The 10,576-nt window shown below is 56.5% G+C and overlaps 3 protein-coding genes across 3 annotated transcripts; all 3 read right to left on the bottom strand.

The window, feature by feature from the left end:
• Nucleotides 1–146: 146 nt before the first annotated feature.
• GGTG_09757 (hypothetical protein) lies at nt 147–2,277 on the bottom strand. Its single transcript, XM_009227616.1, has 2 exons — nt 1,381–2,277; nt 147–1,276 (listed from the first exon to the last, which is right to left on the bottom strand). The coding sequence occupies exons 1-2, from the start codon at nt 2,010–2,012 to the stop codon at nt 793–795; spliced, it is 1,116 nt and encodes a 371-aa protein (XP_009225880.1). The 5' UTR covers nt 2,013–2,277; the 3' UTR covers nt 147–792.
• A 1,210-nt stretch (nt 2,278–3,487) lies between these two features.
• GGTG_09756 (hypothetical protein) lies at nt 3,488–3,764 on the bottom strand (the record flags this gene model as incomplete). Its single annotated transcript, XM_009227615.1, has 2 exons — nt 3,488–3,613; nt 3,678–3,764. 2 exons carry the CDS (start codon nt 3,762–3,764, stop codon nt 3,488–3,490), a joined length of 213 nt encoding a protein of 70 aa, XP_009225879.1.
• A 358-nt stretch (nt 3,765–4,122) lies between these two features.
• On the bottom strand, nt 4,123–5,647 carry GGTG_09755 (O-methyltransferase; the record flags this gene model as incomplete). Its single annotated transcript, XM_009227614.1, has 3 exons — nt 4,123–4,609; nt 4,680–5,128; nt 5,199–5,647. 3 exons carry the CDS (start codon nt 5,645–5,647, stop codon nt 4,296–4,298), a joined length of 1,212 nt encoding a protein of 403 aa, XP_009225878.1. The 3' UTR covers nt 4,123–4,295.
• Nucleotides 5,648–10,576: the final 4,929 nt, after the last annotated feature.

The following is a 10,576-nucleotide window of genomic DNA, read 5'->3' as shown; positions in this document are numbered from 1 at the left end:
GACGTTCGGTACGGTGTGTGTGTGTGTGTGTGTGTGTGTGTGTGTGTGTGTGTGTGTGTGTGTGTGTGTGTGTGTGCGTGTGTGTCCGTCCGTAGTTGGTGGTTGGATGCCCTTGTTTGGTGCGGACTTTCCTGTCGATTATAGTGTAATACCAGCTCTGCAGGATCGGCAACCTGGGAACACCCGCGAGATATATATGCTCCTCGGCTTGGCGAAGCTGCACGTGACGACGACATAAGCGGTCTTGAGTTCAGAGCCCAATATGGAGGCCCAGTGGCAGTGTCGCGTCGCTACCGGCCATTCAACACTGCCCCCGGATCTCAACGTTGCTCACGTATGGGTGGAAGGAACACTGCATCGATAGTTCCGCCGTTGAGTGAGGCAGTGCTGCGTCAGCTGTGCAGCCAAAAGGTTGGCGTGACGGGTGGCCCAGATCCCGCCAAATGGTATGGGGCAGGGCCAATCGATTGCTCTCGTGAGTTTTTTTCAAGTTGTCACGGCCCAAGATGCAGGAGCTGGGAAGCGTGATGGAATGAATTGCAAACCCGCGTTATTCACATTTTGGGCCAGAAAGCCGAAGCGAGGCCATCGTCGACTAGACCTCTTCGGCCCGAGATCGGTTGCTTCCTGTATCCAACGTTTCTGAGAACTGTCACTTCCCGCGCCCGAGGCAGGGTTGACTTGATCACCCTAGCCACGCACTAGGCAGACGCCCACAGCCCCGAGGCTTGTTCAACTTCCAAGGGGGCCGCTTCATTTTGATTTCTTTCCAATTATGCGTTATCTCTACTATCACCGTCCCCCCGCTTTCCCTTCGGCGGGCCACACCTCCATCATGTCCAACCACTCGAGCGCAAACGCCGTCGTGATCCTGGTCCAGTCCCGGACCGTGGCAAGGTCCAGATGATCGCCGTCGTCGTTCATCGTGTGCCAGACCAGTGGGAAGGGTGAGGGGATAAGATGCAGAACGTCGACGCCGCGCATCATAAAGGGCATGTGATCGTCGCCCACACCGGCCGGGAAGAAGTGCGTCTTATCCTTATCAGGGAAGAAGGGCCCATTGGGCTTCGATTCGAGCAGCTTTAAGCCGCGCATGCGCTCCTCGATCTTGGCCATCTTCGCGTACGCCCAGTGCGTCGTCTGGAAGTAGGACGGCACTTCCGGGTTCGCCGTCCCGAGCAGGTCCAGCAGTACAAACACGCTGATTTGTTCCAACGGATTTTTGTACTGGGACATGGCCGGGTTGAATGTCCTATCCCATTCAGCAGCAAGAGATCTGAATGCGCGCCCGTGCGTCAGCCTGGCGCTCTCTATCATGGATGGATATACGCAGGAGAAATGCGCCGGGTTTGCAGGTCAGGGGGGGCTTTTAAAACCTACCTTGCTCCATAAACCGAATCCGTGTCCGTCCAGGCCTTGAACGCCTCCTCGCCGTCGAGCAGGATGATCTGCACGCCCATATCCATCGCGATAGTGCCCCCCTCGCCGAGGGCGGCCATTTCGTCGTGCATTTGGGTCACGTACTTGTCGATGCTGCGAGCGACGTGCATCAGGATCGCGCAAGGGGCCGCACTGTCCGTGGCGCCGATAAAACCCGTGGGCGTAATCTTGCTATCGTAATGCGCCACCAGCGTCAGGTAGTTTGCCTGGCCGGGCCTGACCCAAGGCGGCTCGCGGCGGAAGATGAGGTTCTGGAACGGTATCTGTTTCCCGTTGGATACGGGCGTGGTCCCCGTCGAGTTCTGCCACATGATGGACCATTTCGGCAGGTCCTTCTTGAAGAAGTTGACAAAGTGCTCTTGCACCTTGACCTGGCCCGGCGTCCCGGGCACCCGGGGTATTAATATGGGCGACAGCAGCTTGCCGCGGTGGATGTCGAAGTCGGCGCCCTCGACGGGGATCGCCTTGAGGAAGCTATCCGACAGCTCCTTGTACGCTGCCACGGCGAGGAAGAGGAGCTGGAGGACGAGCGCAATCGAGAGGGCGCCGTGGCGCGGTGGTAAGGACGCCATTGCTGCGACAGTCGGTCGTCGCGCCCGTTTTCGTGATCGTGGGAGGTCGTCGGAGGGCGCCGCGAGGTTTGCAGTTGTGCGTGCTGTAAGGAGGCTGAGCTCGGTCCTGCGAGGTCAAGCCGTCATCTCGAAGGGCAACGGCCTCGGTCGGTGGGTTATGTGCAACCGAGGGAGTGGTCTGGGTTCCGTGGCGCCAAAGTCTGAAGACAAAGATTGTGACCGAGTGGAACAGCCAGCGTGGTGTATCAAGTTCGCCGTTGACGGCCAGGGATCAATTCGGTACCTGCCCACCCGACAATCAATGCGTGGGGCGCTGTGGCGCGCTCCGCGGCGTGTCCGTCTCCGCTATCAAACGCCACTTGTCCACTCCACTCCTACAGCTCCAACCGGCACGAACATTTGTAGGGTTTAGATCGAAGAGCTGCATGCCACAATGCTCAACTCTCATGAGCCCCCACGCCACGAAGATCACTTCATGAACTATACCAGCTTAATCATCATCCGCATCTGATCAGAGGACTGAAACATGACCCCATTAAAATGTTCAATTAACTAACTGCCTATGTGTCTACCTCCCTATATATTCAAAAGCTAGGAACTTGTGATCCTCGACTACGAACTCCCCTCCGCCTTGACCTTGAGGCGTGAAAGTCCCGAACAATGCCAATGATTACGAGCAAAGGGTACAAGCGGAGTACGGCTATGGGACCTGTGAGACCCAGGAGGCCCCAGATGAGCTCTATGCCATCCAAATTTGCTCTCATGAGAGACATCGCGCGCCAAGCCACGTATAGAATGGCAATGAAACCGCTAAAGAAGCCGGGGGCCACGCAAGATACATAAAGGAGAAAAGCGAAGCGCTTGTCAATGCGATTTTGCACAGCGAGTCCAAGTAGGGTGACCGCGAAGCAGGCTAAGGGCGTCGTAAATATGAGCTGGGTGAGAAGGCTTGCTCGGATGAAATATGAAAGCGGTGAATCGCGCTAAGCAGTCCCGAAGTATAGTATCGGCATCAGAGTCACGGTCAGCAACGCACAGCCCGTCAAAAGCAAAGCGCATGCGGGCGCCCAAGGCGCTGTGGTGTAGTAGTCGCGTTGTAATGCCGCCCGAATGGCGCCTTTTTCGTCAAGTGGTCGAACGGGCCTGCCCTCAGGGGTCGGATTGGATATCGCTAAACAAGATGACGCACTACAGACAAGTCAGTCAAAACGGCTTGCGAGTGTCCTTGCGGTAGTCAAGGGGGTAAATGGGCTCAAGATCCATAACGACGGGAGTCATAAGCGCGCCTCGACGAAGGCATCGCCGATGTGGCGGGAGGAGAACCGAGACAGAAAGGGCATCCCCCTGACCGTCACACGGCGGATACAACGGAGAAACATCGTGTCGATGGGATTTGGGCGCCACCAGTCAGCATCATCCTTCCTGGTTCCCGTTGTGGAAGCCGGTAGCGCAGCCACATTGTGCCCACATTGCGTTCACGAGTCCTCTAGCCGACCATCGAGGGGCGTGAAGGGGTTGGTTGTTGGATTATAGGCGACCAGATAATTGCAGATGACGAGAAAGAGCGCGATGAACGTTGTTCCAACGAAGGCGGCAACGACCTGGTCGACAGAATTAGTTAAACGACTAGTTGTATCTGGGATTGAGGGAACCGAAAACACTGACTCCTATTCCCGAGATGCCGGCGTATGGACTGAGCTTCTGCTTCTCAACATCATTTGTGTCCTGAAGACAGCGTTCGAGAGCACCCATTTCTCATGGAGGACCGCGGGCGCAAAGGCAAGCACGTTTCTTGGATCAGGATTTACGTCCGGGCTGTCTAATAAAGACAAAGATAAAGCCGTCGTGGCCCTGGATAGCGAAAAGAATCCACAGAAAAGGAAAGGCGTGTTAGGTATTTCTAGGAATCGGGCTCTTCTGGAAAGGGGGGCAGATCTGAATACAGCCTTTCCAAAGCGGGGAGGCTGAGCCACAGTGATGCCGGCAAGCAGATATTCCAAGAAGATGGGGGCATTATCTTGAGGTGTGGAGGCCTCCTACATAGCCAGGCACTTTATGGCAGCGGTTTGTTGCACAACAGGCTCCAAGGCATACACGAGATGGTGGGGGGGTAGTGCGTCAGACAGAACTTGGCCCCGGACGGCCAACTGTTCTCGAGGTGGTATTAAGTATATGCCCCACGCTTGGATTCTTCCCAGCCTTGCCTAGAATCACGGGAATAAAACAAACAGAACAGGATCGCAGAGACCGAAGGCAAGCATACAAGAAGGAAACCAAGCAGGGCTATGCCAGCTCAGCCTCGATCAACGTCTCGGTACCCTTGAGATCGGGCCAGAAATTGAGGATAGAGAAGCCAGCCTTTGTCAAAAGAGAGCGCCATTGCGCCTCTGTGCGCTCGTGGGCCGAGAGAAGCGACATCATGCCGACGTCCATGATGGCCTGCCAGCGGGTGGCGCCCGCGGCGGGGATCATGACCTCGTATATAAGCAGTTTGGAATACCCCTTGCGCATCGCTGCCGCGATGTGACCAAGGATGACGAGGGCCTCTGCCTCGGGCCAGTCATGGAACACGGCGTGAAAGTAGTACGCCCGACTTCCTATTGTCCCGGCCACGTATGAGCGTCAGGGCTGAGGGGGGAAAAGAGGCGAGCATATTGCTGAACTTACCCTTGACAGGCTGCGGTTGGAAAATGTCATGCGCCATCTTCTTAATCTCGCCGTCCAGGCTGGCCGCGCCGACGACCTCTGGCAGGTCTTGGAGGACCAGCGCCCCGGCGGGCAGGCCCGGGTGTTTCTTGAGCAGGTGGGTGATGTCGACGCCCATGACGCCGCCGCCCACGTCCACACAGAGCGGGGAACCGCCACCGAGCTCGGCGCCGGACATCAGGCTGGCCCCGGTGTCGAAGAGCTCCACCCAGGGCGTCTTGCGCTGGGTGAAGCCGGCCATGTGGTCGGCGAAGCTCTGGTTCATGCGCGGGTCCCGCTTGACGCGGTCGAAGAACTCGAGCCCGAAGGCGTCGACGTAGTTGCACGTCTTGGGGTCCAGGGGCTCGCGGTACGAGGTCTTGGCCAGGTATTTCGGCAGGTTGTGGCCGGCGCGCATGAAGTGATCGGTTCTGCACATATGGTAAGATGATGCCGCGGGAATATAGAGTCACTTTCACAGCAAGGATCGGACTTGCTCACCCGCACTCCAACGTCTGAGCCACACAGGCCGTCTTGTCGCCCATCTCGAGCGAGAAGGGCGTTGGCCCATATCGATCGACTCCCTTTTCCTCCAGCACGCTGAACATGGCGAGCAGCCTCACCGTCCTGCGGAGAAGGTTGATGTCGGGCCGCGCGTGGCCCTCCTCGCACATATCGGCAATGTCATCCAACGTCTTGTCGCCCCCGCCCGCGGCGCGCCAGGCCTCCCAGAGGCCGAGGTCCATGCCCATCTGGAGACAGGCGAAGACGATGGGGTTGGCGAAGGCGAGGTCCCACGAGCGCTCGTAGGGCGTCTGCAGGCGCGCCAGGCACCTCTCGGCGGCGTCCCGCAGCTGCACACGGGCGACGTCGTCGCCGCGGATCCCCGCGGTCGACTGGTCGATCCCGTCGAGGAGCGCGACGAGCTTTGCGGCTTCCTGTTTGGCCATGGCTTGTGCGTCTATTTCGAGTGCCGAATGCTAGGTGGTGGGAGATGTGGGCGATACACGGGACGATGTTGGATCGGAGGGCATCGCTGGGATGCCATGTTACAAGGGACGGAAGTTATATGGCATCCCCATCTGTAAGCTTTGGCATGGAGGGGGTCCTCCCTCCCTGCACTCACCCCAGCCTCTCCACACAGTGACACAGCTTGCATGCAAAACGACGACAGTCCGGATTTTTAGCTGCGCTTAACCGCAGGATCTATGTAGGAACAGCGAAGCAAGGCGCCGGGGCTACATAGAAGAAGCAATGCCCTGCTTATCACGGCCGCCAGTGAGACAGCGCCACTTGCGCCAGCAATCACTAGGATCCTGCGTGTCGGCCCAGCAGCCACTAGACTGGGCCAAATAGGTGCCGAGATCTTGCATTGCGTCGCATTGGGTACATCTGCTGGAGCACCTAGTCGGCATTAGGCTATCGGGAATCTCTCGCAAACCTGCACAACCTCAGACCGGACTCCGCAGTGGCCCTTGTGACCGCAGCCATGATGAACATGATAGATGGCCGCAATACTTGTTGGTGTAGTGTTGAACAAATCCATTCGGAGTTCAAGCCTACGGCGATACGGCGGCACAATGCGGAATACCCCAATCACGCCCCGGCACTACCCAATGCGTGAAAATGCACTTTGGTGGAAGTGGCGTCGAGACGATCCGAGATTTTGAGCCAATATCCCGAGGATCAGGCCAATAAGGGATTTCCAGTCGCATACCAAGAAACGGTAGTGGCAGAATGGTAGCAGATGGAGTGCTATGGATCTAACCCCCATCCAGAGGGCGGCGAGAATCGTATAGTCCAGTACGGCCACATATGCTGGTATGCACTGGCCGTCAGCATCCTGTAACGTGTTATTTTCACAGAGGATAGATCCTCATCGTGGGGAAAACGATGCTCACAACGAAGACGTGGCAGCCCCTGTCTTTTTGTGAGCCTCTTCAAATCCATGTAAGTCTACCAGTGCATATTACACAGACACCAGTTGATAGACCAAATGCGGTCTATTTTATATATACGGTGATGAGTTGAGTGTGAACCCCTGAATGCCATTGTTGTGACGGAGTAGGAGATATGTCCAGTCTGTGAAAAACAATAAATAAAAAGCGTCGACCTTGGGCTGAGGCATGGCCATATCAGTCCATAGTACAAGCTCAGGTCGGTACTGCGAGCACTCCTCGCTTGCCAATACCACATCTTATACCCCATCGCAAGCCCAAAAGTGATCAATCGCAGCCCCCTAGGCGCTTGTGATGATCTCGGGGGGGTTTCGTTCTTTTTGTTTTGGACAGACACTTACCGATGGACCACAACCCATATTTGGAGGTATGTTGATGTTCTCAAGTTTGTGATCGTGAAACTCTTGACGCCGGTGATGTTTGTGATATCTGGATCTGATCTACTCCATCTCACCTCTTCACTCCAACTGGTGCGGTCTTGGCGGTATTTGTACATGCTTCCTACCCTCTTCCTCCGAGCATGGCCTGCTATGTCTGAGGCTTGAGGAGGGTCCCGAGAAGATCAGCCTTTAGCATCGTGGCGGAGCTCAAAGAGCCTAAACCTCCCGTGAAGCCATATCCACTTGGTGATTCTTCCAGAAGGCGGATTTGGATTCTAGAAACGTCACTGAGTGGCTTGTGGCCTATCTCCAACTTCCCCCACATCCCCCAGATTTCTTTCAACTCCGAAGAAGCCCAGCACCTGCCCAGATACTTCCCGGGGCCTGGCCGGAAGAGCAGGAGACGGACATGTTGGCTGTGTAGAATTCCAAAGCCTCACCTGAGTCTCATCAGCCACAGCGACTGTCTGGTCATGCCAGGGAGGTGCTAAGGCACACGTGCCCTATGGATACGCTACCATCACAACGTTCCGTAAACAACTAAAATCTCTATTTTGACTAGACAAGGAATGTGATGTCGGGGATTCTGCTAAGCAGAGCTAGGTAGAGGTAATTATCAACACGTCCATGCATCCACATACGACCTTATCTTTCGCCCCAAATAAGATCTTATTTTCATCGAGCATTCCAGCTCAGCCGCTGGGGGCGGGTTACGGATCTCTTGGTATGCGGCATGTCTCTGCGCTGCAAACTTATCAAGGGGAACTTCATCGTCTGATTCAGATTAATCGAAATCGCCAAGGCCCGCGATATCGTGAAGCAGAAAGCGCAGGGGTCAGACGATACCGTGGGAAGAGCAGATGTTTGCGACAGGGCGCATCCTCTTGACTTTGGGAGATTTTTAAGCGGAATTATGACCTCGCCATGTCCAGGAGGCTTGTCTACCATGATGGCACGATGGAACGACACGAGACGGGACACAAGAAATCAAGCAGGTCTCTAAAGAATCGCACAAACTGTAAAAAGCCTGGGGGAGGTAATTAATTTCGGAGACAGGTCTCGGAGGTTGGGCAGGTAAACAGCTCAAGATTTCCCCGGATTTCACTGTTGGGCATGACGGGGGCTGATGCACACATGCAGTCGGCCATATCAGACGATGATGGGTGGAAGGGGCCGCGCAGGAGGCAGAGCGGGGGGGAAGCGACGTTTCTCAGGAACAGCCCAGACGGACACCCCCGACAAGCCATGACGGGAAGGAGGGGTCTTGGACGGAGTGTCAAAACATTTGCGCGAAACTTCGTACTACGTATTATGTATGCCAGTGTGCGTCATATCGGGGCGCACAATCACGAGCCCCTTGATGACCCCCCGCCCGCGAGGTGCAACGCCGAGGACATGAGTGCAGCTCCTCTAGTTCTTCTGGGAGGAGGACACCGCGTCTCAGGAAGACGATGGATGAAGGGCCCTCCTCGCTTGGGCAAATTGGGTGGGGCGGCACAGTGTTTTGTAACAGGTAAAATTCAGTGCAGGCCCTCGACTAAAGCGCAGCAGCAAGCGAGGCCGAAGAGAGGGGACTCATGGCAAGGCGGCGATGTGGGAATGGAAAAAGCAACATTGGATCGCCAAGAGACCATAATCGGCCTCCATGGAGGGGAGAGACGGAAGAAGCACAAAAGCAAGTTGTGCCCAGGGTCGGCATGACGAAAGTGGACGCGGCATAAAAGGGGTGTGGCGCTCCTATTCCCCCTCCCCTCTCCTCCTGATCCGCCCCTTGGAAAGGCAATCTCCGGGGCACAAGGAGAGCCGAGCTGCCATCGTGAGTCTTCTGTGGGGCGAACGGAGAATTCGGTCGGAAGATGAGGATTTGCAACTTTGCGACAGGCCCAGGAAGATTTCTTGCGACAAGGACGAGCGAGGAGCCGCCGTGGGCTGCGTGCCTCGACTTGATGGGAGAGAAGAAGTATGCGGGGGCATGGAATGCGGCGCGTAAAATACCAATTCACTAAAAACACGCATCCTAGAGGGCAGCTGACAGCCGCGGCGGCGGATCGCAACCTTGACATGCATAGTCACGGCAGTAAGTTTCAAAACGTGCTGTTGGTTCCAGGCCAATCGAGAGGCGAACGGCACAGTGATCGACGGCAACATGAGACTTCAGATTGGGGCCGAATCTGCTCGAAAAAAACGGCACACAGGAAGGGAGCGCCAACGGCGGCAGGACCCCAAGTCGATTGAGGATCGAGCAGCCCAAGGGCCAAATTGATTTTCTTTTCTTTTCTGGCGCCAGGGAAATCCGGGTGGGGCTCTGCAGCCTTCCTCGCCTGGCAGTCGTTTGGAGTCCTGCCCGATTCTGAAACAGATACCTGGGAGGGGAGGGGGACACTGGATGGAGCGATTGACCGTCTGTTGCCCTGATTTGGGCTCAACTGTGGTAGCGATGGCGGAAGCGGCGGGGGAGGGGGGCTTGCCCCGACGCACAGTCCTGGATAGGATTTTAACTCGGTGTCGTGCGGGCGGCCGTTCGTTCGAGGTGTGCTCCTGTGGTACCTTGGGGAACGTGCTTGGGACGCCTGTCTAGTGGCGTTTTTAGGCGGAAGCAGAGCGCCGTCTCATCTTGTCGTCCAAGCTTAAGTCGGCGGATCCGTCTGTCGCATCTTTTCCCAGGCTCGTTCCCTACTGCCTGGTTGACAGGCGGAACGAACAAACTGCTGGATTGCATGGGTTCGAGGGACCAGCCGACCCCAATGCGAGGATGCCCTGCCGCCGATCATCTTGCACCGGATGGGTGCTGCCTGGGGCCCTGTCAATGACACCCCCTTTTCACAGCTTGGCATTAGGTGAATATGAAGGGCACGCGGCTGGCGCCGGGGCGCCCTCACCAGCCGCCTAGATATCGAGCTTGCGTCTCGGGAGCGCGTTAATTGACAAGGTGCGACTCGGATTGTCGATACCCAGGTTTCGGTACACCCAACATGCCCGAAGAAGGGATCGAAGTAGGTGCCGGATGCAGACTGTCTGGGACCGCAGCTGCTTATCGCAGCATGTATAGGTGTCTAATCGGTTCTCGCTGCTCGGCTGACTCTTGATGCGTATAGCACGGGAATCCCGCCGCTGCTTTTTCTAGCTGGAAGGATTGGAGTGATAGGGTGTATCAGATATAGCGGCAACTTCTCCGTCATGCGCCCTTCTGCGCGAACATAGCGGACGCATCCGGCAGGGGAGGGGGAAGCCGCGACGCCATGCATGGATCTACGCTGCACAGGCGATGACATAAGGCCTGGCGGGCGGTGCTATTATTGAAGGCTGAGGTGTGAAGCGAAGTGGACGGCGTATGGTAGCCCGGCGAGGCGCCGACTCCAATTGCCTCTAGCCCTGCTGGGTCTAAGTCGTCGCCAAGGGACACAGGAGGCGCGGAGCTGGACAGCTTTGGCTTGGTCAATAGCGAAATCGCCATGTGCTGTGCAGACTTGCCTTGACAGGTGGTCTCAGCTCGTGCTTCCTGTGCCGTGGAACCTCGAGGCTGTGCCTGAGCACAGCAGCC

This window comes from Gaeumannomyces tritici (assembly GCF_000145635.1).
Source record: "Gaeumannomyces tritici R3-111a-1 unplaced genomic scaffold supercont2.5, whole genome shotgun sequence".
NCBI lineage: Eukaryota > Fungi > Ascomycota > Sordariomycetes > Magnaporthales > Magnaporthaceae > Gaeumannomyces > Gaeumannomyces tritici.
This window is presented reverse-complemented; position numbering and strand designations above follow the sequence as displayed.

Bases quoted from the DNA above. Each gene is read 5' to 3' on its own strand.
- GGTG_09757 (XM_009227616.1), bottom strand. From the start codon at position 2,012: ATGGCGTCCTTACCACCGCGCCACGGCGCCCTCTCGATTGCGCTCGTC. The intron at 1,277-1,380 runs GTAGGTTTTAAA...GCGCGCATTCAG, and splicing joins GATTCGGTTTATGGAGCAAG to ATCTCTTGCTGCTGAATGGG.